This window comes from Molothrus ater, chromosome 1 (genome assembly GCF_012460135.2).
Source record: "Molothrus ater isolate BHLD 08-10-18 breed brown headed cowbird chromosome 1, BPBGC_Mater_1.1, whole genome shotgun sequence".
NCBI classification, from domain to species: Eukaryota; Metazoa; Chordata; class Aves; order Passeriformes; family Icteridae; genus Molothrus; species Molothrus ater.
In genome coordinates this window covers 69,287,242-69,314,900 of record NC_050478.2, presented here as the reverse complement: position 1 = coordinate 69,314,900, position 27,659 = coordinate 69,287,242, and the positions used below count along the sequence as shown (strand labels likewise).

General features: G+C 35.3%; 1 protein-coding gene across 2 annotated transcripts in view; it reads left to right on the top strand.

Annotated features, from left to right (window-relative positions):
• EXOC2 (exocyst complex component 2) overlaps window positions 1-27,659 on the top strand; it is a 147,573-nt gene that overhangs the window by 69,015 nt on the left and 50,899 nt on the right. For both annotated transcript variants that reach the window (XM_036402437.2, XM_036402444.2), the window contains 8 exons: window positions 2,365-2,510; window positions 2,608-2,689; window positions 3,180-3,282; window positions 6,257-6,375; window positions 17,912-18,037; window positions 21,140-21,264; window positions 24,598-24,666; window positions 24,929-25,086. In XM_036402437.2, the coding sequence (XP_036258330.1) occupies window positions 2,365-2,510; window positions 2,608-2,689; window positions 3,180-3,282; window positions 6,257-6,375; window positions 17,912-18,037; window positions 21,140-21,264; window positions 24,598-24,666; window positions 24,929-25,086 (928 nt within the window). The remainder of the gene's footprint in view (window positions 1-2,364; window positions 2,511-2,607; window positions 2,690-3,179; window positions 3,283-6,256; window positions 6,376-17,911; window positions 18,038-21,139; window positions 21,265-24,597; window positions 24,667-24,928; window positions 25,087-27,659) is intronic.

The window sequence follows — 27,659 nt, the reverse complement described above, 5'->3', positions numbered from 1 at the left end:
TCATGATGGGTGGGAGGCAGGGAAGTAGAAATACAAAGATTTAAAAAGAGTAAATAATATTATGCAAAGTAGTTTAGGATCAAAGCTTTGTTTCTTGCCTGACCATTGAAAAGCTTCCATAATCCATGAGTAGCAGAGACGGCTTTCAAAGATGACTTTAATTCTTTAGTTGAATTGTGCATTTTATGGACTGTAGGTGCATGTTTTGAGAGACAACTGCTGTTGTGTGAGCTGGGTTACAAACCCTTAAAAATGAGCATGTTTTCCATAGCATCTAAATGCATGTTAAGAGGGTTCCAAATTCTTGAATTGATGTGGCTTGTTATAGTAAAAGAACAGTTTGGTGTTTTAGCTGGAATTATAGATGTTTGGAATTTTTGCTCAATTTAATTACTAAACAAGCTGTTAAAATTTTTTTATTAAAAACATACAGTGCCATATAATTAATTTAATGAAGAATTGTATATTAAGGGAGGTAAATCAAATTCCTTTATGTAGAATTTTTGTCAGGCTCTAAGACAGACAACTGTTAAATAACTAGAGATTTATTTTGAAGTAAAAAAATTCATGCACTGTAGATGAATCATCCGTTTTGAAAACATAATAGTCAATATAAGAACTGAAACTTTATCCATGGATGGTTCATCAGTAATCAAGAGATAAAGATTGTTATTGTAGAAAGAATTTGGAGGGATGAGGAGGGAAGAAATTTTACAATATTTTAATTCTAAAAAGATAGACTTGTTTGACATGAAGTATTGAATTTCATTAATACATTATTAAGTAATTTGATATATTTCAATTCCTTATAAAACAGAAAAAGTACCCCTAAAAAAAAGTAGAATCATTTACCTGAATTGAGAATTTCATAAGGAGATGAAAATAGAATTCACTGTGATCTTCCTGCAGTTGCCAATTACCTTTTAAAAAAGGTTTACATTAAATCAGGAAAAAAAACCAAAAAACTTTGTGAATATAACATCAATTCACAGGTATGGCATGTTGCTCCTGGGCTGTTAAAAGAATGCACAAGAAACATATAAAATCAAACAAACAAAATGTTTTTTACTAGAAGGATTTACAAAACAATCATTTCTTATAACCTTGAGAAAAATCATACTTTAACCGTGATCTGTATTTAAATGTGCAGCTAACTGTTTTCATTGTGCATTTCTACTTAATGGATTAAAGTATTCTATGCTGAATAGTATGTGGTGGAAATAGATGTCCTGACAAAACTTTTTTTACATCAAGGCTTCAAAATTTCAACAAAGTTTAAACATTATTTAGATATAACAATTATTTTACAAAGACTACTTTTAACATGAGCAGGCCACCCACAGTGTTGACTAGAGAAAATGGCATGCAAGCCACCCAGCGAGACTGATGTAATTTTTTTCATCTTTGCTTGAAGTATAGTCACTAGACCAGATAATGTAGAAACTTCTACATGCAATGATCAAAAAGGCTAAAACAGTTCCCCCTTTTTTGTTTTGTTTTGGTTAATTAAAAGTAAGTCATAAGTTGAAAAATGCAAATATTCATATGCAGTGTAAGTCTTCTCTGCTAAAAATGAAATTTTATTATTCTGTGTTAGGAAACAATCTTTATTAGAAAATAGAAGGCTTTTTAGTTTGGATAGAAAAAGTTTTAGGACCATATTTAATGCATTTATTGAAGAGTATTCGTGGATAGCATAGAGACTTAAATACATGAATTTATTGACTAAGGCTTCATCCTCTGTGTGATGAAGCCAGTAAGAGTTTTAATGCAATGTGAAGATAATTTCTACTCATTCTGTTACAGTGACCAGCTAGTTAGACTCTTTTAGTCATAATGTTGTCTTTGTCTTGACCATCGATACTTTTAAGTGGCTGAAATATTGTTAATAATTTTAAAGACTTGACTTAAAAACATTAAAAAATTGTTTGCAACTCCAGTGACCACTTTAGAAGCTCTGACATTAATTACCAAAATGTAATTATACTTATTTTAAATGTAAAGCTTTCTATGACTTTTTCTATATCCTGAGATGCATAATTTGGTTGTAAAATGTACATCTGGAGCCAAAGCAAACTATAAAATATCTGCAGCAAAGCTAAGCATTTGAAATAGGAAAGAGTGATTGTTTTTAATCGCACAGGGGTCTTACCACATTAAAATGCTAAGTGGTTCACTTTGAAATAGAATTTCAGCAGTTGTAAAATGTTAACACAGTTGAACAAAAAAGTATGAAAATCAGCAATAATTACTCATTTGCTCTAAAAACACCTTGAATAACTCATTAAAATGAAGAAAATCTGTTTGTGATTTCAACTGATTACTTACTCTACTTTTTCTTACTGTCACCATTTTTTGAAATAGGAGCCAGTAACACAGCAGATACCTTATTTCAAGAAGTGCTGGGTCGCAAGGACAAAGCTGATTCAACGAGAAATGCGCTTAATGTTCTTCAGCGCTTTAAATTTCTTTTCAATCTTCCCTTAAACATTGAAAGAAATATCCAGAAGGTATAATACTTTAAAAATAATTTTCTGTTTGCTGAAAGTAGCCTTTTGACATTGGTCTTTTTCTTGACAAATGTAAATGCTTGCTTTTGTTTTTAAGGGCGATTATGATGTGGTTATTAATGACTACGAAAAAGCCAAGTCCCTCTTCGGAAAGACAGAGGTTCAAGTGTTCAAAAAATGTAAGATGCGCATTCTGTTATTTAGTGGTTTTGGGGTTTTTTAGCTTTAAGGCTAAAAAGCACATAGGAGACCAAAGAGCTTTATGTGGTTTTGATACAGATTTTCATCTGTACAAATTATGGATTTATAGGAGCCAATTACTCTAGGCAAGTTTTCTGAGTGAGGTGTATACTGCAAAATGTGGAATCACGGCCAATTTTATTTATTTATTTAGGCTTGGTATTACTGGACATAAAAAAAGATTACAGCAATTAAAATGTGACTTTGAGTATCTTTCTCACATACTGTTGAAAAGACTTGAAAGTCTAATTCTCTGGTTTTGTAAAACTGTCATGTATAATATGTTCAGATATGGCTTGTTATAAAATGATTTATATTCATTTCCACATTAGCTCCAGAAGTGTCTGATACCCTAGGAAAATAATGTAATTTTCAGTTCATGACGCTGCTTAAGGACACATTGGATTTATTCCTGCTCCCTACTCCTAGATTATGCTGAAGTTGAAACCAGAATTGAAGCTTTACGAGAACTTTTGTTGGATAAGCTGCTTGAAACTCCATCAACTTTGCATGATCAGAAACGTTATATAAGGTAATCATTTGCCTAGTGGCTTCATCAGACATATGGTGTTTAATGTGTATTTAAATGTTTCCTAAATAGGGTAGTGACTAGTTTTACTATGGTTTAAATACTGATTTTAAAGATGTGAGTATTTTGAGACTTCATGATTATATAAATAATGGCAATAGAATGGTACTGGATTGTTTATTGAAGGACTGAAAACCAGTTCTTGAATGAGAACAATTTAATGCAGCATAATTGAGATTTGAATTTAATTTTTTAAATCTAGAAGGCATGTTGAGATTTTGTTGCATTCTCTAAACCCACATATTGCAAGCTGTGTTTGAAATGAGCAGTCCTAGTCTGAATACCTCAAAATAGATTCCTTATTAACTTGTCTTACGCTTCAGTTTGACTTGACATTGAAATGGAATCGTCCTGAGTCAGATGACAGGGAGGCTCTAATCCAGACTGTTCTGTCGTTTGAAAGTGATATTGGCTCTTTTATTGCTCAGGCTTAACAATGAAGTTCCTTTGTATTTCATGAACATGAGCCAGTTGCCCAGTTTTCATTAACATTTACAGATTATCTACTTTTCACAAAACTGATGTCTTTTGTAGGGCTGCTGAGATGAGCTGATGCTTCAGCCTTTCAGTCGTTGGTGCCAAACTTTAGAGTGCTCTGGAACATTTGATGGCGTTATTTAGAAAGCTTTTGAGATTTGGACGCTACCTGGGCTCCTAGCGTGTCTTCACAATCTCAGTGTTTTTATCAGTTATTGTAAAAGAAACAGACCAAATGTGCTGTGCAGGAAGCATTTGTAAAATTCAGACACATGCACAAGGTCTTGAGTGTTCTGTGTGTGTACAGGCCCAAATGTGCTGTTGGTGTCTTAGGTCCCTTTGCATCATGTGAGTTTATGACTACAGTGACCTGTGTGAATTTATGCAGAGTGCTTCTCATTCTTCTGGATGCTCTGTAAATATTGCCTGTTCATTGGAATTTATTTTAAGATGAATAGTTCAGCGTTTTATGTCTGTGAAGGTGGCACTGGCCATTCCTTTTCTCTGTGACACTTGAAAACTTTAAAGAGCAGCTGTTTAACCTAAGCCAAGTCTTAGGACCTTTTCTAAGGGTTCTTTGAAACACTTATAGTTGTACATGTGCTTGATTCTGGTTTTTCGTTTGAGGTTTCTTGTGGGGTTTTTTTTGGTTGGTTGTGTTTTATTGATTCTTGCTTGAGTTTTTGGGGTTGGTTGTTTTGGTTGATTATTTTTAAGGTGTTTTCTTTTCTAGCCACTCACCCTGAACTATTGAATCTTTAAAAATACCCAAGCCTATGTTAAAGCAGACTGTGTTAATGTAACAAAATGTATTCCACATGTAGAAGTATAATAAAGAAGAGCAGGGAGTGGATGAATGTGGAATAATTCAGTTGTAATGAATCAACAGAATCCCAGCCTACAAAATTGTTAAATTATTTTCACTACTCTAATATACATGGGTATATTAGTGTAAATTTTCTGAATTCAAGGTATGAAGTAAATTTTCTTCAGAGGACTATAGCAAAAATGAAACTAACAAAATCCAAATTGTAAAATAGTTTGCATAAATCCTGCCCTTTTTATGAGGGTTTTTTCTTCCTTGATACACTTGTTTTATATGTCTCTGAATTTGAAGATGGACCAAGACCTAAAAAACGACCTACTGTCATTTTCTTCTTCAGATATTTAATGTTTATAATTAGGCTACAATTCAATATTTTCCTCTCATTGTATTAGGGTATTCACACTGTTAATTGTATTATACTGTTCAGAAATAGTTTACCATAGCACTTAGCATCCAAGTAGATGTATGTATTTCAAGACCAGTGGTAATTCTTTTTTTAGTTTTGTGCCTAAGACTGAAGTCCCCCATAACATTGAAAAGGACTTGAGCTCATAATTTATAAATGTCACCCTGTCAAAATGGTTAGCTGTGTAATTTTCTCATCCATCCAACCAGTCCTACTTTGACAGTTTATTTTTTCTTCAAGTGCTGCAGACTTTCGTCAAAAAAGACAGAATTCAGCACAGTCCTAATTAACATTAGGTATTATTGCAGTAAAACAGATTTTGTGAGGGAGTAAATATTCCCTGCGCTGCTTAAGATAATTTATCAGTATAGTTCACCTTAAGCATCTTGACTTTTTTTAATCTGTCCCAAGGCTCATTAATGCAAAATCTAAGAGTGCCTCAAACAGTAGAGCAGCCAGCACTTTTTGAAAGAAGTCCTGTTGTCAGATAGTCTTGAATGCCATACACAAGGCTACATTCTTTTTCTATTCTCTTCGAAATCACAACAGCTGGCTTCTAATACTCCTCTCTCCCTAAAGACAGACAGTATTTTGCTTCTGCACTTTAGAAGCCACAATCCTTTTTGTTATCTCCCTCACTTCTTTTTTTTCAGACTGTGCGTGGACTAAAAACCACCAGACCAAAATAAACAGAGACAGCCCAGGAGCTTGATTTACATATGTTTGTGCATGCATGTGCTGAAATTAATGAGCTGCCAGAAATTAATTCCTTCTGTAATTACTTGTTAAAATTACATGATGATACAATCATATAATATCAATAGGAAGAAAAATACTATATTTTTTGTGCTTGAGATAGCATCACTGGTTTCCCTCAAATCTGAAGGACTAAACTGCAACCTTGCAGATAAAGAGTTTGGTTTCCTGCATACTTTACTAGAGACATAACTGGAAATACATATTAATATGATATTAAAGGGTTTTTTATCTAAAAATTTTTTTGGTGGAATCTTTTTCCTCACTAATTGAAGAAGGGCAAATGCAAAACTTCTGTTTGCAGTGGATGTGAGCATATCTTAATACATATTTTTGAATTTTTAAAATTATGTAAAAAAAGTAGAAGTATTTCCTAGTACATGCTTGGTCTGTTTTAATGAGGCCTTCAGTGTGTCAAGTCAGAACTGTGATTTTTGGACTGGATTTTACAGATATCTTTCTGATCTTCATGCGCCTGGGGACCCAGCTTGGCAGTGCATTGGCGCTCAACATCAGTGGATTCTGCAGCTCATGCACAACTGTAAGGAGAGCTATGTTAAAGAACATAAAGGTAAGGATACATTTTTATTTTATCTTTATATATATATGTGTATATATACACATTGACATTTAGGAATTTGTCATTGCCTTTTATTTGATTCTAGTGTACAGAGGATATTTTAGGTTTTCCCCATCAATTTAGATAGCTTTTTACAAAGCTGAATACTGACTTAATTTTTTTTCTTTTTTCTGTTATAGACACAAAACAGCAGTTGGAGTTTTCTTTTTGCTTAATTTATCACTTTTAAGCTCTTTACATGGGAAAAGCATTAAATTTCAATCATTTATCCATGGTTTACTGTTCTCTTGAAACATTTCTTTGAGGTCATATCAAGTTTGGATTGTTCTGTTAATCTGCTGGTTAGATTACTTTGTCACAAGATATTCTATTAGTATATGGATACCTGGGATATTGGGGCACAGTGGAATAATGCTTAATTCCTTGACATGTAGTGAATGATATTATGGAGTCCTCTTCTTCTTTGTTTGTATGCAGTTTCAAAATTCAGATTGCACTGAATCTGCACAGACCTGGGAGCTGGAAAAAAGGGGTATTTACGCAAAGTTATTATTTAGACCAATATGAATACATAGTTATATTCTGTCTTTGACAGCGTTGCTCCTCAAAGAAACGTGTAGGTATTGCTTGCAGGTGTTGCTGCAATTTAGCTACAAATTAACAAGATCTATCACATTGGCCTACATATAAAAAGCCTCCAGCAGGTGGAAGGCTGCTGGCCTGACATTTCTAGTAGTAAAGTCTGAAAACTGGATTTTCAAATTAGGAAATAGAAGCAGTACCTTGTTTCTTAAGAAGTCTTACAGAGTTTACTGCCAGTTCTGAAATGAATAGGCATATTGGAATCTGGCATCCCTTGGCTTACAGGTAACTCCCATGTTTAGTGTTAGTGCATGCATATCCCAAACCAAATAAGGTCTTTTTTTCTGAGAAACCACAACAGTTTTACTGAGTTGGAGCTGCTGTAGAAATGTGCTGTAAATTTTCTGCAGAGGCTTTAACTCTCTGTTGCACAGGTTGTGACATGAGATAAGGAGTTCACAGGGTGCATCACTTGTGACAGCAGTGTCAGTAAGTTTTAGCTTAAAAGTGTGCACATACCATCGTTGTTCTACTACACAGTGTGAAGTGCCATGGAACCAGCTGGAATGCCACACTGTTTTCCTGGCATCTTGGTCAAAATTTAGAATGTTTCCAAACCCCCCATCTTCTTTCCTTGTCAAAAGCCCTCATGAGGCACTGCTACCTTCCTCACAACATGAAGTTACCAGGAGCAAAACTCACTTGTGAAAACAGCGTGGTTAATAATTCTAAGCTTCCTTCTTTTCTCACTTAAAAAATTTTGTATGGCCATTTTCCAGCTTTTTAGCAAGACAAATAGAGAAATGATGATACTTAGTGCTTGACACTTTTTGTTTTAGTAGTCTATGTAATTTTGATATGCAGGCTCCAGTGAATGAGTGGAAAAAGTGTCTAAATTCCTATATTTGTCTTGAAAAATCTCAACATGTTTGGTATTTTTCTTGCAACAAAACTGCTTACCTCAGCCATCATGCCAGAGGGGCCGTTATGATACAGTTTTGTTTGACTCATAGAAGAGAGAAGTTAAATAACTTGAGTGCCCAGCAAATACAAGTATCAATACTTAATATTTTGTGCATGTATGAAAGAAATGCTAACAGCTCATTGAATGGCAATCATTTTCTTCCAGCCTTCTATGTGGTGTTCCACTGATAATAGCTTTTGTACAGATTTTAAAATACTCAAGAATCAATCCTAGCTGATTGAATTTCCGGCTTAGTATTTAGTAGGACAAAAGAAAGTTACTGAGCACGATTTTTACTTTCCATAAATGTTTAATTTTGGCATACACCAGGTGGGAGTTGGAAAAAAGAGAACTCAGAAGGATTGATTTTAACTGCCAAGTAGAACAATGATGGTTGTGATCAGAGGCATGGCATGCATTTTAATCTACTTTAATAGGTGTATGCTTTTCAAACAGGGAAGGTATGGAGATTTGCTCAGTTTGGTTATACAAGACTGTGGGATCTAATCAACTCAAACAAGTTAGAAATGTTATTTATATGTTCATAAATTCATAGGCCCTTTTTAAGATAAAATTATAATAAATTTTCAAACATTTAAGTCATCCACTTAACACATGCTTCAAAAAAAGATTTAGTTTTTGTTTATCAAGCATTTGGAGGAAGAGATGGGTCATAAGACTGGTATTCTTACAAAAATAATAGGTTTCCATTGTTTCTAGCAAATGGCAGTTTTCATATTATGGATGCTGAAACAAGCAGACAGCAATAATAGTTCTACCTTGGGCATTCCGGCTATTTCTGGCCATTCTTACCTTCGTTCTTTTGCCAACTGAATCTGTGGGTTCAAACTGATTGAGTCAAAACTTTTCAGCACAGTAAACTTAAACCTCAGTAGCAGATTGTATCTATTTTTACATTTCTGCGAAATTTTTCACCTTTCAGCTGAGCTTTTGCCAAAGTATTTTTCTACTATTTTATTAGTTTTGAAAGGAGAACTGTGCTCTGAGTCATTACACATGACTTCTACTACTTTAAATAGGTTTTGAATTAGACAAAGTCTCTGCTTTTCTTACCTGGATGTGGTTGGGGTTTTTTAAACCATAAGACATTTTGGACAGGATATTTGCAGATGATTGTCAAACTGCAAATATTCTCAAAGAATTTATTTACTGGCCATGATGTATTCAGGAAGGGAAGGCTTGCACTGCAATTATTTGTTAAACAAGGTAAAACACAATCCTAAGCAAATTGAAGAACTTACTCCAATTTAGTCACTAGTACAAGTCAACACTGTATTATATGGGACAAAATTGTTCCAGTTGTCTCCACACAACAGGAAGGCTGACCCATTAGTCATTACATCTGAAATAATTTCATTTTCTTATATAGAAATAGCATCTTCTCCTGTTGTCTGTAAGAGATTTTGCCTTATCCAGGACAATAGTAATGGCAGTCAGGAAAAATCCCCAGTACTGGCAAGAAGTAGTCTAGTTTTCTACATCTTCTCTAGGGTCCTCACCTGATGATTGCGTTCTTGTTAATAACTTCCAAGGGTCTTCAAATTGACGGACAGGAGTGAGCTAATTTAGATGCCAAGGTATGGTAATGTGCTATCAGAACTCTGTGTATTAAAGATATATTTAAATACGTGTTTGTTTTAGGTTGATAACGAGGTATGTATTTTTGATCTAAGTGTGAATCCTTCACTATTATCACAGATTTAAAAAAAAAAAAAAACTCTGGGCTTGTATATTACTAGAGATAAACTCCATTTTGTAAGAAATACTCAGCAATTGGAATTATGTCCTAGATGTGCAAAGTATCATTTAATATCATATCATGGTGCAGTCTCTGATGCAACCTGAAAGAAGAAACCGTGGCAAGTTTACATGACTGTAATGAACCTGGAGTTCTTTCTCATATTTTATTTCAGGGGTCAGCAGAAATCCTGTATATTTCCAATACTGTCTGTTTCCACTTAATCCAACTTGTGTTAATATTATTTCCAAAAACTGAAAGAGCATATCCAGCTGTGCTAAGCTTTGTCAAATAATTGGCATTGTGACTTAAAAAGCTGACAACTGCCAACAGCAAATTGTTTAATTGAATCTTTTCTTTGATTTTAATAGACATTGATCATCTATTATAATCTGATCATTAGTTAATTAGTTGTATTTATTTCAATGGGTACAAGTAGGATGGGGAATTCTCTCAAGTCCTGTGTATGAAGTACTTCACAGCAGCATTTTGGAGTGTATTATTTCCCTTGAGGAATAACTCTGTATGTGTATGGATGTAGTGTTTCCCCTCAGTCTAAACAACCCTGTTGGTTTGCTGATTAATCTTGCATTATGTAGATGAATGTTTCATTATGTATTAAAATATGGCTGTTGTTACTCACCCATCATTGCCTTTAGCCTATTTGTTTCTTGCTATAGCAGACCTTCCTCATTTGTGAGGGGAAAAAAATGCAGGCATGGGATATTTGTATTGTGAGAAACTGCTTGACTCCAAGCCCATATGTTTTAAGGAGTCAGTGAAAGTGCAGATAAGAGAGCAGATCACAATTCCTCCTGTGCTGAAGTATAAGTAGCCAGGACAAAGAGACCAAACAGCATTGCCAAAAGCATAGTGAGGTAGTACAGGGGATGCCTGAATCATTAAGCTCCCATGCTCCTGTCTTTGTATTAAGGCATTCTCCTGCTTCTCTGATAGTCAGATTCTTTCATTAATGGTGCAGTTGAAGATGTGGGACCCATGTGCAATTGGCTAGAGCTCTGGCTCTGCTTATGTAGTAGTGCTTCTAAATATATGGATTTATTGCATTATATAGAAAACTTAAAATGCTATCTGCCTTACTCATGGAATAGGCAGTTTTGCTCCTTTGTTGTTTTTGAAACTTTTTAATGGTTATGAAGTTTTCCTGAAGCATAGATTAATTAGTGTTATCTATCTAGTCGTATCCCACTGTTCTGTCCCCTGGGAGGACTTCAAGTAGGTAAAGCCAGTTTGCTGCTGTTACTTAGTATGTAGATATCTTAAGGAGATGCATGAGACAGAAAACAAATGGAAAAAGAGTAGTTTTTCAAGCCATGAACCGTGGTACAGCATATACTCACCCAAAAGTGTGTTTATTAGATCTCTAGTAAGAAATATTTGAATGGTAAACTGATTTGTGCTGGTATTTTATGCCTTGTATTGGCTAAAGGCCAAACTGCTGCTTTTGACATGTGATCTTCTGATTTGCAGACATCTAGGGACTTTCAGATCTGGTACCTGGATACTAAATGGTTTCCTTCAGTTAAGATTTTACATATTTTTAGATTGCAACTATACTTGGCAATTTATTATTAAATCATAATTGTAGTTTTTCACTATGGTTTATGCTTCCCAGATTTGTTGGAGTGCAAGAAACATGGAGAACATAATGACATAAGATGACATGAAAATAAATGTAAATAGTTGAGGTTTAGTTTAAAATTTTCCTGAGGCACTGGGCAGATAGCCAAAAGGAGTTAAGCAATGGGATTCTTAATGCAAGTATAAGGGATAGAAGCTGTGGAGGTTAAGACTATTTTCTGTGTGGCCAGTGGTTATTTGCTTAGAGTTTAATAGTGGCTTAGTAGGTTTCATGATCCTTTGAACTAAAATGGGTATGGACTGCCATCCAGTTATCATTAAACTGGCTGGGAAATCTTTAATTTCTTAACAGGTTGTTGCAAGCTTTGTCAAGTCTCACTCCTACAAATTCTTATTAAAACCACTTTTGCCAATACCATTGATGGTGATTCTTTGAGTGACGTAAATCACACATCTGTGATGCAAATCTTTGAGATTTCATGTAATATTATTGAAAATAAGCTACCTGTTAATAGCTAACCTGATTAGAAACTAAAGCTGTAAATGGAAACACTGACATGGTTGTAGTGTGATCTTTCTGCTGCCCTTTGCTTTGCAAAATATATAATACACAGCCTGTTAAAGTTCCCAATGTAGAGCTAGCTCTCCAAACAGGAGTATGATAGTAGAGTCTCTGTGATTTTTGTTTTATTATAATTTTTTTTTAGTTCTTATTGCTGAAAAAACTGTAATTTTTGCAGCACTGAGTATGATGCTCAGCTCTCCAGATAGTGCAAAAAATTCTGCAGGGTTTTTCTGTGCCAGAGTAACAGCAGCTGTACTTGGTGTGAAAGAGAGAAATGGATGCTTAGACCATGTTGCTCTTTTTTTCTGTGCCACACTGAGATTCTATTCACCTTGCAATGAATGATCCATCTTTGTTAGATCAGACAGGCCGGCAAGGCTTGTGTCAAAAGGGCCTTTTCAATTTGTTATCCTAGCAGCTGGTTCTCTTCCATTGCCTTTGCTTACTGTACATCTGGAAGAAGAATTCTTGCAGCTGGGAGCCATTTCATGTCTAAACCACATCCCCTGTCCATAGCAGAAATACCCTTTTGACAGCAGATGTCAAGCAAACCCTTAATGGGTTATTAATTAAAAAAAAAAAAAAAAGTGGGAGAGAATAGAAATTGATCAGTACAAAAATGGATAGCAGACTCATTTTCCTCCCTTACTACCTGTATTTGTAAGTTTGCTGTAATTTAGAAATTTTAGTAGAATCCAGCATGTTCAGAAGTTCAGGGGGCATTCTTATTTTATTTGATACTTTAAATAATATTAAAGTACTATAAAGAGAGTAACTGTTGGGATTAAGAAGCAACACAGGTAGCTTAAAACCGAAATTTTAATTATTATGAATGAAGATAGATTAAAACTCTTCAGTGGCCAGAATTTTACCTTTGTGTCTGCTCCAGTCTTCAGTACTTTTCCAGGAGGAAAAGTGACTTTTTCCAGAAGTGCTGATGATCTTAATCTCTGCTGGAGCTAGTAAAATGAAGTAATCTTTATTTATCTGCTGAACTTGAATGCTTGGCTCTTGTTTCTGAATTTTTTGGTCTGAAGGGCTGACAATAAGGCATATCCTTAGGCTGTGAAATACTTAGAACACCACTAGAATAGGCCCAGTTACCCTTATTGTAGTAAAATGGAAAGCAGTTTAATTATAAACACATTTACAGTAATGAAGACTAGCCTTAAGATTTAAAAAAACATTAAATTCTAAATATCTCCCAAAACCATTTTTTCTATCAATTTTAATTTTCTATGCTCATCTCTTTTCTAGAAAAACAGTCCGTTGTCTTCTTGATCACTATAAAATGTAAGGTGAGAAAGTAAAAGGGCTTAAGAAAAAGAATAAAATGCTATTCATCTGCTGAATAATAATAAATGTTATTCATCTGCTTAGCAGGTTCATTTTTCAGTAATTTCTCCTGCTCGCCTAATTTCTAGCCTAGACAAATGGAAATTCTCACCGCGGTGTCCTTGAAAGGAATCTTATCCTGGTTGTGTCAGTGCGGGCTCCAGGCATGGTGTGTTTGGTCAACAAGCAACAGTGGGTGGTCAGGCTGTAGCACAGGACAAGGGCCTGCTGTGCACAGGAAAAAGTGTTCAAAGGTGTTTGAGGCTGGTGAGGAAGTCTGCCACCCTTCAGAGAGTCAGGAGGCTGCAGATCAGCCTTCCCTCACTATTGTAGCCTGTGAGAAAATTCACTGTAAGAGTCATAATGGGTGGGAAAACACAGTAGCTGTATTCACCTGGTTGCTCATCTTGTCGGGTCTTTTTCTTTTTTTAATTAATCTTGCTCACGTACATCATGTTTGTGTTGTATCTACATGTACGTGTTGTATATGAGCAAGTCTGTGTAATGACTGACATTTGACTTAGCATGGAAAATCTCACTTAAAAATTACTTAACCTAAGATTGGTCACTTGTTAACAATTTTCTTTGTCCCTGAAGGAAGTACTGCACAATATTAATCCCCTGATCACCAGTAGCTTTTGTAAAAATCTTTACTGGAAGTCATGTAATTGGTGCACTGGGCTGGCAGAATTGCAGAGTGGCTGAGGCTGGATTATTGAGGGAGGCGAGAGATCTGTGACTCCTTCAAGAAACCTCTGCCTGCCAGACCTCAGAGCGGGGAAAAAACCCAGGCAGTTGTGGAGCAATGGATATTGCAGAACAATTTTTACACTCAGTTTGGTAATAATTTAGGAATATGAAGGTAAAACAGCTTTTAAAATTTTAAATCATTTACTGGTTTGCATATCGTTGAAAAATTTATTTTAGGCAAATTTCTTGTCAATTGTCTTTTTAATGGAGGTTGTAACACACTGCTTGCCAAGATCTTGCGGGTAACAATTCAAAAAATGGTGTCGAGGTTTTTACTGTACTGGTTGTTTGGTACTGTAGGAACCTATAGTATGATAAACCTTCAGTGCAGGTGGCTTTTGATTTACAGAGAGTTAGAGAAAAATATCAAAAAGAATTGTACTTTTACTGTGTTCTTTAGATTCTTATTTTGGTGAGATCTTACTGCACTAGAAGAGGAGTGAACAAAACCACTGAAATACTTTTATTTCTCATAGCCTCTAAATGCGCACCTTCAAAATACCTGTGCACAAAAAGTTGAAACCCACTGAAATCCTTTAAAAAATAAAATTAAAGCAGTACTGAGATCCTTAAAAGTTCATATTTGATCTACTCATGATTATATAGTTGTAAATGTAATAAGCTGTTAATTATCCTTCTGTTTTGTCATTACTGCTGGGTAGAAGAAGATAATGTAGTACTTTTTTTCCCTATGTTTCCTTGGTTAAATATACACTCGGCACTGGAGTCACTCACAGATAATGCTCCATGTACATGCTGTATTTTGGAACAAAGTACTTTTGTAGTTTCAAAGATACAGTGTATTTTTTAAAAGTAAGGATCTACCGGGATTATTTTTTCATGTTGTTTATACTTCTTGAAACCTGTTAGCACAGTAAAAAGTTAATTTCTCAAAACTTTGCATTGTTGCTGTCCTACATTCAGGATCTAGGAATGTAAAAATAGTACACAAATCAAATACTGAGTGGGCAGTAAATTAGTATTTTGTTAGTTTATTTAGGTTTATAAATATTATTGTCTGCAGTCCATACTACTATTAATTCATTCTATTGCATTACACTGCTAAATTTAAGCTGCTGGCTCCAGAGAGAGAACGACTTGGGATAGAAGAAAAATTGTTTGTAAGTTAGCTCTCACTGTTTTTTACGAGATTTATGTGTTAGTGTGCAGTCTTCATGCGCTATCTTCTGGTAGGGTGAGAGCAAGATCAGCTTTGCTAATGTAGTCCAGATGTTTATTAGTCCTGAGGGTATATGTGCTGTTGTAGTTCCCTGCTGCTGTGTTATACTTGCTTGTAATGCTAGACAACCAATTAAGAAATTAGTTCATGTTAAACTTTCTTTTCCTGGTATGCCAGCAAACTGATGATGTGGTTTTTCTGGTGGAACAAGAGAGTATTCTTTACATGTTTTCTGTTACATGGTGAATATATAAACCATTCAGGCTGCATGGGTTTAGTGCATCAGCAGCAATACAATTACCTCAAGCAAGTGGTTTTAATTGAGCTAATTCACATTAAGGTGTTTTGGTGAGTGTCTGTTTTTCTTAATTCCGAGGTTTAATTGGCACTGTCATGTTTAGAGACCATCTGTTTACAAGGCATTCTTTATATTAACACGCTGTCTGAAATCTGAGAACTTAAATTGTATGCAGAGAAATCAGGAATTTTTTGTTGTATTTTTTGTGAAAATAATGCTGCTACACTCTTGCCAGTGTTTTTTTATTTTTTAACGAAATATGTTTTAAATAGAAATGCCTGTGACAATTTTGACATACTTTCTTTTTTTTTCCAAATAAAATGCAAATATGTTCAATCTCACTCAAATGTTCCTGAAATCTCAGGAATTGTGTTAGACACTTAAATTTTCTCAGGGTCTTCTACAATTTTCTTTTCATTCAGTGTAGAATTTCTGTAAGATAATGAATTTTTTTTTTTTTTTTAGTCTGAAGAGGCATTAATTTGTTTTGGTTTTACTTAATTCTGTAAGATGGATGGGTTGTTTCCCTGGATGCTGATTACTGCAGAGCTTTGGTTTTTTGCTTTTTCATTATTGTGCATTTTTAATTCTTTCGAAAGGGAAAATCTTTCCACAAATTCTTGTTCAAACTCTTGAACAAGATCTACATACTATAGAACATACTGTAGATCTTGCGGTGACAGTGGATAATCCACCTAAATCACTGCAGCAGATTCTGTGTTGCTGAAAACTCATCAGTTTTAAAGCTGATAAAGATGAGCTGTGTTTAATAAGTGGTGTAGGAATTATGCAGTGAACAGCATCATAACACAGCCTACAGACAGGGAGGCTGAGTCCACCGAGTCAGTTAATCTGTGTGTCAATCACAATTGTGTCAATCACAATTGTGAATGATATAGTAAATTGGATCTATTTACTTATGTGTCTTATACTATGCACAGTAAGATGATGCGTGGAAGAACGCATGACAGTTATTTTGGTAATGATAATGCTGCTGTGAAAGGCCATAGGAAATTTCTTTAAAAGCCTTTAAAGAATTATAAGAGAACTTCTTTCAAAATGAACTAAAACCCAATACTGTCACCTATTGGAAGTTTGTGATAAGTTTCACAATACTTTATATTGCTCTTTAAGTCCCAGCTGTTAAAAGGATTAGATGTATCTTTTCTGCCATGCTGCTTTGACACTCAAATAAATGTGCTTTGAATAGTTTTTGCTTTGTGTTACTCCTGAATCTGAGTATTTCAGTGTTACAGCTGGTGGTCATCATCTGTGACCTTCCTGTTATTTTAAGTGAATGTAGGAATCAATGGAAAAGAGCAACAGTATAAACTCAAATGCTGAGATTCTCACTACAAAATTCAGGATTAATTACCAGGGACGGTTTCATCTCAGTATAAGAAAATATTTTTTTGCATTGAGAACAATCAATCACTGAAGTAAGCTCCCCAGTGACATTGTAAAGCTGCCATCACTGGAGGTTTTCAACAGTGAACTGGACAGAGTGCTAGATAATCTCACCCTGGCCCCCTTTCCCATGAAAGGTTGGACTAAATGGTCTTCTGAGATCCTTTACAACCTGGGATGTTCTATAATTCTGGGAATTTTGATTGATTTTAAGTTTACTTGTTACAGCTCAGTTGAGCAATGCTGAAGTAGCTTTTAATGACTACTTTCAGAAATGTCTCTACAAGGTGAAATGCATAAAGCAGAAATTTAGACTTTTAAAAAGTTATTGGCAGTGTCACAGTACATTAAAAAATTATCATAATCCTCTTGTTTTTCTCTTAAATGGCTGTTTTTCAAAATGCATGTTAGACTCCAAGTATTTACCTCCATCAGATAGGATCTTAACTTAGACTTGTAAATAGGGACCCACATGTGGACAGGCACCCAAAGTAAAAAAAAAAGTTTGATACACTGAAAAATATTTAGTGGGTTTGTAGTTATGTATAAATAAGAACATTTACAAAGGAAACGTGCCATTAGTTCCTCTGATTTCTGATGGATGGATTCTCTCCACCTGAACTTCATAGAGGCAAAACAGCTAAGTAATAGTTGAACACTCTGCCTTTAACCGCTTCAGCTAGACACAAAAGAAACTTCTGCTGTTGAAAAGTGTATTTAGGACATACACCAGAAAAAAAACATGGGCAATGTCACTAATGGCATAAATACATTTTTATCTATGGCTTTCAAGCAACTTGTTAATTTACTTGTTAATTGTAGGGCATTATTTATAAACAGAGAAAGATACAGTCCAAAGAATGCCATGGTACTTGTGGTTTTGGCTTTGCTACAGGAGTCAGTAGTGGTATTGAATAGCATTGATACAGATGAACAGAGAGTCTAAATAAAGCAAGATTAAGAATGTTTTTGTAAGATAACATTTGTATCACTGAATTAAATTAGAATTCCACATGCAGCATGCACATTCATGTCAACTGATGTGCAAAATTTTTCTAACTTTTGGGTTTTTCCCCTCTCCTCAGGCAGTGCATTGCTCCACAGCCCCATGCTGGACCTGGACAGTGATGTGCGTCCATCGCCCATCGGCCATCTCAGTCAAACTGCTTCACTGAAAAGGGGCAGCAGCTTTCAGTCTGGCCGTGATGATGGTAGGCATCTGTTCTGTTTGAAAAAAAAGCTGCAGGCCCCACTGTCCACTGTGTGGTGTAGTCAAAAAGCCCAAAGAAAAACCCACACATTGTGTGTTTGTTTTGGGTTGTTACAAAATACATTTCTTTCTTCTTATACACCATTGTTGCTTACTGAAGAAGTCCTCCATGTTTTCTGCAAGCAAAGAGCAGTTCATAAAATTCAAGTTCAAGGTTTGCTTCTTAGAATGTAGTTAAAGTAGTAAAAGTATTTTTTTCTACAAGACCAGATCTTTTCTCTGTGTGCATGGCCACTTACTGCCTACTACATTTTGCTTGTTGTACCTTTTGTGTATGTTTGCCAAGATGGTTCTCTTTGCAATTGCACCTTCTGTGTCTTCACATATCTGGCTCTCTGATTCTTTAAACCCAAAAAGGGAAACAAAATATTTGACTAAGGTCAAGCAGTCTGTCTATCCACAACCAGTTGAGGCCTGCTGTGTTGTGTCATCAATACCCTTGTCCAAACAACTTCTTCTCAGGAATCTTTCAGTGGTGACATCACAGGAGACAGAATAGATCATTCCTTACTGAAATAGCTGTCTTACTTTTACCCTTGTAATTTCTCAGCCTAAAACCTTTCATGGAGGTGATCAACAAGTATTACAAAGCAAAACACTAAGTTGATGGTTGTTTTTGAATGCCATCCACTAATAATAAGAATGCCACACTTAATGTAGTAAGCAACACCCAAAACCCAGTTTATTTTAAAGTTGTTTGAATTCTTTTGCATGAGAAGGGACTTAATTGCATATGTGGCTGACAATTCCACTTCAGTTATTTTGCTTTTAAAGTCTTAGTTATGGATCTGTTACCTTTTACGAACTGAAAAAAGTAAAATTTCAGTAGGTTTTGCTTATTCTCTAGACACCAATTTAAAAAGGAAAACTGGAGAATTGGAGCACTTTAAAAATCCATCCCAATAATAGGTGCCTCTGATGTGAGTTCCTTGGTGTGCTTAGGTGCACATGACCACTGATAATTCTGCCATCCTTGTTCTCTCTGGCTGAAGAGACAAAGCAAACCTACAGTTTAGGATGCCTGTGCAAGAGCTGCCATTCCAAATGTGCTGTGATGTGTTCTGTCTTCAGTTTGTTTGTGGATCTTTTTAGTCTTTGGTAAAATTAAGGAATGGCATCTCTGGGCTTTTTTTGTGATTTGGTGTGTTTGGAGTTTTTTTCTCCAATGTGTTTGACAGTGATTGTCCAAGATATTGATTAAATAAATTACTATGAATTCAAAACTGCAGTGTTCAAGTAACATTCAGCTCTTGCTTGAGCATATGTTCATGAGAATATGTAAATAATAGCTCTAGTTTCCTCTTTAGAATAGTATAGCAAAGGTTATAATAAAATCAATGGAATAAAATATAGATTACAGCTTTATCTAGTAACAAAGTAAAAATATCCTGAATTTATGGCCATAACCATTTGATATGATGTGCAGTAGCTTATTTGAAGAGGTATCTACTGTCTGCAGGCTTGGGACTAAGCCTGAAATATGCTTCCTCGAGGGGAAAAGAATTTTGTAGATGAAGTAAATCTTGCCAGTATGTTTCCAGTTACCAACAGACATCCCTGGTTATAACCTTGAATTGGTACTGGAGCTTTTGGCACAGATGAAGTGGTTTCTCAAAGGAACTGAATATTTCTCATTAGAAGTTGGAGTCTGCAGAAGTTCCAAAGCCTCTGCTGCTATAGCTCTGTTGGCACAGCTTCCTGACATAGTCACAGCTTGTTAATGAAAGTTTTTCTGCCACTGAGTCTAGACCAGTTCTCTGGCAGTCATAACCAAGCTGGTGAAAGTATCTTATCTGTGTCCACACTAGGAGCTTTTCTAGTAGAGCTTTGATGTTTTCATGACTCCTAAATAGATACATCCCTCTCAGCACAGTTGCGCTTGAGTTATGTCAGACCCGCTTTCCAAATTTTGAGCTTCCATTATGATTTTATTTTCAAATACTAATTCAAAATGCCTAAACTTTTTGGCCATGAGAAGAAATGGGTAGGGCAGATGTTCTATTCTCCAGTAAAGAAGTAGAGCAATAAGTGATCCAAACCTCAACAAATGGAAGCTGCTGAAGACATGCTGTACTTCAACGCGATTCAGGACTGTCTACCAATACCATAAAATAGTGAGGCTCTGGTGAAGCTTACTAGTATGTAATGTGCTATTTCTGCCTAACTCATGAATTCATGTTGTGTGTAGGCAACATTCTGTAGCAAAGTAGATACAAAAAGTGCTATTTCATGCAACATTTTACTGCATTTCCACAGTGTTACATAGGCTGATATCATATTCTTAAATGTATCTTATTTGTACAAGACCTGAGTTTATACATAAAAAAACACCACATCAACAACCATGTCATTTTAAAGTGTTTTGGGGGCTTTGGTGATTTGTTTTGGGGTTTTTCAAAAAATATGATTTCTTTGTCCAAGTGCCCCAAAGCAGACTGTAGTTCCTGAATTGAAATACAAGTCTCTTATCACTGTTGTGCTGATACCCTGTTGTGTTAAACCACTGTAATCATGAAGGTTTCAACGGAGAACATAGATTATTATGGAAGAGTATTTCACAGGGTTTCCTTTATTTCTGTGTTTAGGACTTCATCTGCCTCTGTTCAGCTTTCTATTTACCCCCTTTCACCCATTGCAGAGGAAACTGAAAAAAGTAATTTGTTACCAAGATTTCATTTGAAACTTTTCTAATGTCTTGGTTACTTTCACATTACCTAACATTTTAAAGTGGTTTGAAGACAGAAGACCTGAATGGATTTTTACATGGATTGCCTTAGATACTCCCACAAGGGGAACTATTCTGTAGATACTGTCATAATGCCGGCACCTTGTAAGCATACGAGAGGAGAAGAAAGAGCTTGTATGTGTACAGATTGTGTACACATATTTGGACTAGGCTTTCATTTTTTTATTTTTACCCAAATGGTTTTATATATACTGTATAGTCACTTGTGAAATACAGTGCAGCAGCAAGCTAGTAGTTCATTCTTGTTATTTTTTTAAATGTTAATGTTGCTTTTTCCATCGCCTCTCTCCCTTTTAGCTTGGCGATACAAAGCTCCTCAGCAAGTTGTATTTGTTGAAAAGTTGACAAAACTTGTTGTAAGTCAGCTGCCCAACTTCTGGAAGCTCTGGGTTTCCTATGTGAATGGAAGTTTATTCAGTGAGGTATGGATTCTTCTATATAAAGGACTTATAAGTAACAAAGGTCTGTAATAATTATATTTGAAATATTTCACTGGTAGAAGTAATGACATATTTTAGTAAGAGATTTTTCTTTTTAAAAGAACGTAAGCATAGAGTGGAATTACCTTAAATTCTGACAGTGGGGATTGTGTGTTGCTGTGTCTGTGTTCCAGTTGCTGGACTCAATAATATCTGAGTACTTTCAACTCTTACTCATAGCTGGCCCTTCACTGGTGATCTGAAGAATTAACACATTGCATGAAAGGTAGAGATATGTAAAAAGCAGAGTCATACAGAAAAAATATTGCTTCCTTTCTTTGGAAAAGGAGTACTCATTTCTTGAGTTTTAAGTATTTGGAAGTGAGGTTAGGTGCAAGATCAGAGATGCATAATAACCAAGGCACTTAGCAGAATTCACAGACATATTATAGGGAGTCTAGTCTGGAAGGTTAGTCAGCTGCAACTACCTGTACTAGTACTCCTTCTTGCTCAGATGATATGATTTTTCCAAATCATCCTGATTTGAAAGGGGAAAAGCAAAAGTAATGATTTATGATGCATGCTCTTTTTATATGCACACTCCTAACAGATTTTAAACGGGTATCTCTCAAAATTAATTTTTATAAATTAATTAATTTGTTGTATACTATGTTCTGCTGTGTTTAAATTCTGAAGTCATCATGTCTATCTACTATTCTTTGCAGCTTTAGTACGAAAAACAAAAGCCTTTGAGAAAGAACATTTGGAAGCTTATGTTCTTATTTTCCAAAGAATTAATTTATCTATTTATTGCTACTGTTTATAAATCAATATACTATTCTCATATGATGATACTAATAGATACTATAGCCCTTTACATGTTGAAACAATGTACAGAGCATTCTAGCTTCAGTGACATAGATGCTTAGGTGTGATCCTCATTTTACATTATAAAATTCAAAAGAAAGATATGACATTTACATCTAATGTTCAGTGAAGGAAGTAAAACCAAGAATAAACCTTAGTACTGTTGACTTTCACAAAAATAATTTATTTCATGAGGGAAATTACAACCTGTCTTTTTGACACCAGTACTATTGAAAATTAAACTTTACGAATTCACTTCGTAATGTTAAGTTTACTGTGACTTCTTTTTCCTGTGTACAATGAAATAGAAAGCAGTTTCTAGAGAAATGAAGACTTGAACTGTAAACAAGGTTAAGAAGTCCTGCTCATGAACATGACTGCAAGTGTAAAATGTAGCGATCTTCTGTCTTGCCTGAACAAAACATTGTTTCAATGTATTAAAAAAACAGAAGAGGTAGTTTTGTTAGTCTGTAAGGAACATATGTTCTTCTATGTCTGGGCCTAATTTTGAACTTCTGATAAATTAATCCCCATACATTTGATTTCTTCCACACCTTTGGTCCTTACAGAAGCCCCACAAGGTCTTGGGGAGATAGGAAGGAGTCTATTCCTCCTGTGTGCTCTGCATGCCACAGTCAATTGAGGATGGATGCAAGGAGGGGGTGGCATAAGCTGGAAGACTTGTAGAGCACCTAAGAGTATCTGTCATCACAGTGCATCCAAGACTGAGAGTTTGTGTTTTGCTGTCAGAAACAGTACAAATTTTAGTTGTCCACGAAGAAAATTCTTTTACCATGTTGCATGGTATATATCATCATTCAGGAAGCAAGGCAATTGCTACACTTTTTAAGAAACATCTTATAGAAAATTGTATACAGGGTTATTTCAGTTAGCTTATTTAAGTCTTCAAGACATTTAAAAAAATGTAGAAAGAAAATCTCCACATATGCATTTCAAGATGTATTTTATGTTGTTTAGTGTGTAGGGTTTTGTCAGGGATGGGGTTCTTTTTAGCTCTGAAAGATTAGCTGCATGCCTTAAAATATTGTCAGTTAAGATGTGTGTGGTATTTCAACAGTTTGAAAAGTTGTGTTCTTTGAATCACTCTAGGTGAAGTCACAAATGTGAGTAGTAACCGTTGATCTTACCACAAGATAGTTTTGGTCTGTCTGTGCAGGAAAGGTTTAAGGTTGGTCTTCAGCAAAACCACTGAAAAAAAAAAAAATTGTATCAAGGATCTATGAATTGCTCTGTTTAATCCAGCTGCTAATCAGTGTGAATTTCAAGTTGCTATCTGAAGTTTCAAGGAATACAACTTACTTTCTTTTTAATGCTTTAGAAGAGAGAAGTGGGAGTTAAATGCAGCAATAATTTGAAGGTTATTGTCCTTGTCTAAAATAGTTTAATTCAGAGCTTTAATGTACAAGAATTGTATAGCTATGTATTTTCCAAAACAAAGAACTGTCCAAAAATCAAACTGTTAAGCAGCTTGATTTTTCTCTAATTTTTGCTCACTTTGAATTATTTATTTTATTTTAAAAAATCTTAAATGCTTTAACTAAAGAAGGATTTTGAAAAACACAGCATTTGAAATTAATCATTTGCAAGTAAACTGATTGTCTTTGAGGACACTTCTATCATGTTATTGCACTTCTTGTCCAGTAGATGTTGCTGTACAAACATAAAATAGGAGATTTTCTAAGTATAAAATTCGACATCTGCACTTCACCTAGGATTTGAAATAACTTTTTCAATGCAATTTACTGAGATCTCAGTACTCTTCACAGAAGGGTAGAACTACAAACAGGAAGACTATTAGTCAAATCATGTTTTTCTTCAACTGTAACTGTCTCATGCAAAGTGTACTCATGTTCCACTGTTCTCAAAGAAGTGACAATAAAGGTGCTGCTTATTTTGCAGTCTCTTTTACAATTAGTTGAATTATTTAAAGAGCATTGTTAAAAAGTACAGTTCCTAAACTAAACAAAAACCCTGCAGCCCTCCCCTTCACATCATGTATTTCCAAAATTGCCTTCATTCCAAAATTTGTCTCCCACTTCACATTGATGTCTTTCTCTGGTCAGCTTCCACACTAAAAAAATACAGTTTCTTCATGTAATCTTGATGCAAAAATTTACTATATATGTTTTAGATCTCACTAACACTGCAGTGAGAAAACTTTAACCTCAGGAAGTTTGTACTGCTTGAGCTGCTCTTATGACTTGTCTGTGACTTTGTCTTAAGCACACATTTTTCCTCAGAGTTAAACATAAGGGTACTTATCTACAGCAAGTTGAGTTTATTGAGATATATATAGTCTTTGCTTACTGAAATGCCCTGAGTTCATTTTTATAATTACATCATAAGCTCACCAGTTTTCACTTCTTCACTTTGAAACCCCCTTTTTCAGAATTATTTTAACAGTGGTTATAAGATACTTACACTTTTCAATTTTCTCATTTTCACAAGACTGCTGAAAAATCTGGCCAAATGGAAAGATCGAAGAAAAATGCTAGGCAAAGACAAAATGATTTCAAGGTAAGTAGTTGAGGGAGATGTGATGGGGAGAGCCCTAATTTCTTTCATTTGTCCTTTGTGGCAAGATATTTTAGTGTCACCTTGAAAAAAAAGATTTCCTAAATAATTTGTGTATCCTCATACCTCCTTTTCCTCCCTTCTCTACCATATGGAGCCCCTGTAAATCTAGCATTTCTTCCTGTTGTATATAGCAAGTAGGTTGCTGCTTAAGCATCTTGGTAGAGATTTTTCCTTGATTTTTCTTCCCCTTCTTCTGATGCAGAAAATGATTCAGGAAGTTATGCACTCTCTGGTAAAACTTATACGTGGAGCCTTGCTTCCATTCAGCCTCAGAGAAGGAGAATTAAGACAGTATGGTGGCTGGGAGATGAAATCTGAACTTTCTGGCCAGTGGCTAACACATGTTATCCAGACTGTAAGGTAAATGCATCTCTGGACCCATAAAATCCTTCTATTAATGGAATATGTGTGCTTTAAGACAAAATGTTTTGTTCATTGTGTTAAATACCCTGAATTTTGAGAATGTTAACATTTTCAAAAATAGGATTACAAAAAAAATTGCTTATGTCAGATTTAGGATTCTATGTGCAAGTGTAATTATCAATGTCTCATGGTATAGTCTTATTACATAATATATTCATTTCTTCCCATAGCATCTTATGAAAAAGTTTGAACAAAATATTTGCCTGGCACAGCACAGAGCATAGGCACTCAGTGAATGAAACACAATTTAATTCTTTAGGGTATAAAGCAATTATTTGCTGCATTTGCTATACGTCTTCCTGTCTTTGCCAAAATGGATGAAAATATCATGGTTTTTACTGTAGTTATTCTTAGATCACAATTTACCATTACAGTTGTTTAATGGAAGGTGATATTCCTGCTTATAATGTCATTCAGCTTATTTTTTTTATAAAATTAATGATGTACATTTCATTAATTGCAAAATGACTCACTAATATACTAAAATTTGCTTGCATTTGTCTGTGGGGCCTACAAGAATTGTCATTACCTTTTAAAAAGTAACTAATCCTTTTGAGTAATACCTGGGTATGATATTGTACTTTTTATCTTGAGTTTTCAAAGCAGGTAACAGCACAGATGAAGAAAAGAAAGGGGTATAATCATGTATAGATATTCTTAGTGCAGATGGGGTGATACACACCTGTTGTCAGGTCTGTTTGACACTTTCTGTCACTCTGTTGTCACTTAAATTATCTGCACTCTAACCACATAGAAAAATATTTCCATCTGAAGTTTGTTATTCTGGCTGAGTTTTATGGAATGCTTTCAATTTAAGAAGGAACTGACTTGATGAAAAGATATAAAGGGGCACCCTTTTATGAGAAGCAAGCCATGAGTTTCCCTCAAATTATAAAATTATAGACTTTAGCACTTGCACATCTGTCATACTGGCTTGGAAATGTAAGCGATGATTCTCTAAAGGTTAGCTGTGCTCCTGCCATCTGAGATAAGATCCTGGCTGAGGCTACAGACTATGAAGACTCTCTTTCAGAGAATCTCCTTTTGCTTTCCAGGCACTACGCTTGTAATGAACAACTGAACTGAGAGCTGGGGAAATCCTCTCTCCCTCCTACTCCTTTCCCCACCTTGTTTTCTTAGTGATGGCACTTGAGCAAAGTGGGCTAGACTTTACTGCAAAGTGATCAAATGTATGTAAAGAATAAAAGGGGCATCTGGAGAAGAGGAATGGAACATGTCATCATAGAGTACTGATCAGTTGTGACCAGGTCAGATGTTTGTGCAAGTACTGCAAAAGCAGGTTAATTTTCAAGTCCCCACACTTTGACAGCCTGACAAAATTCTTGTGACTCACTATTGATGAAGGTGGGCTGTTCCCAAGAGGAGTCTACACATTGTCTAAGGCCTTTATTTGTTGCAAAGTTACATAATAGCTTAAGCCTTATTTTCACAGTTCATAACTAAAAGTCATTGTGAAGCACATGATAGAATTTTACTCTTTTCTGTCATCTCACAAATGATTTACTGTTTTCTGCTTGTATTTAAGAGTGGTAGAACTCACAGCATTAGATAACAAGGATTTGTCATTACATCTGTGTGATCTTAATTTTTCTGCTCCTTTCTATGTCTCACACAGCTGATATCACACATACATATTTGTGTGTATCACACAGGTGGTAGCACAGTCTTTCTCTTGTACCTCATCCTCTCATTGCCCAGTATGAATAGGTTCCAGAGAATAAATTAGAGCTATGCAATCAAGTGAGCCATTGCTGATAAGATTTTTGTCTTAGTATAAAGGTATGAAAGGTATGTATTTGTTAGGGTATATTGTAAGAGAAAAAGGATGATCTAAGAGATCAGCTGTGTGCTTAGTGGAATAAACTCTAAAATACAGGGCTTCTGTGCAGTCTAAAGTAACTTAAATTTGTCACAGATGGGTATTTACATTCGGTTTTCTGGCTGGCTGAGATAGTACAGATTTTTCTAATCTACTAATTCAGTAGTTGTGCTGGGTGAGGAGCAGCCTCATTAATGGCGGGAGTTCGGTGGTTTGTGCCCAATGCCAGAGGCATGGAACTGGAGCCTACAGGTGGAAGATTGGAAATGTTCCACCTGTTTGCTTTGTGCCTTCCTATTCCTCCACTTTGGCACTTCCTATTACCTGTACTTTCCTCAGTATTAGCAGTAGGGCAGATGGCAGTGACTGTCTTTGAATTGTGCTTGCTTACATATCCAGGAGTTGGATAAAAGCAGTGAACAACCCTCTGTGTCCCTAAGTCTGAGTGCAGCTGCAGCTTTTTAGTTGAAAGCTGAAATGCTAATTCTTGCAAGTAGCTGCTGTGTTACTATTTCTAAAGGAAAAAAAACCAGAAATTAATGTCTCCATCCTCACCTGTAGTACCAGTGTTTTGTGCCTGGTGAGAGCTGGAAGCAAAACAGTGAATTAATTTACTCTGCCTATGATGCAGTAGCTGTATTTTGTCTCCTTGAATATGTATATTCTTAGC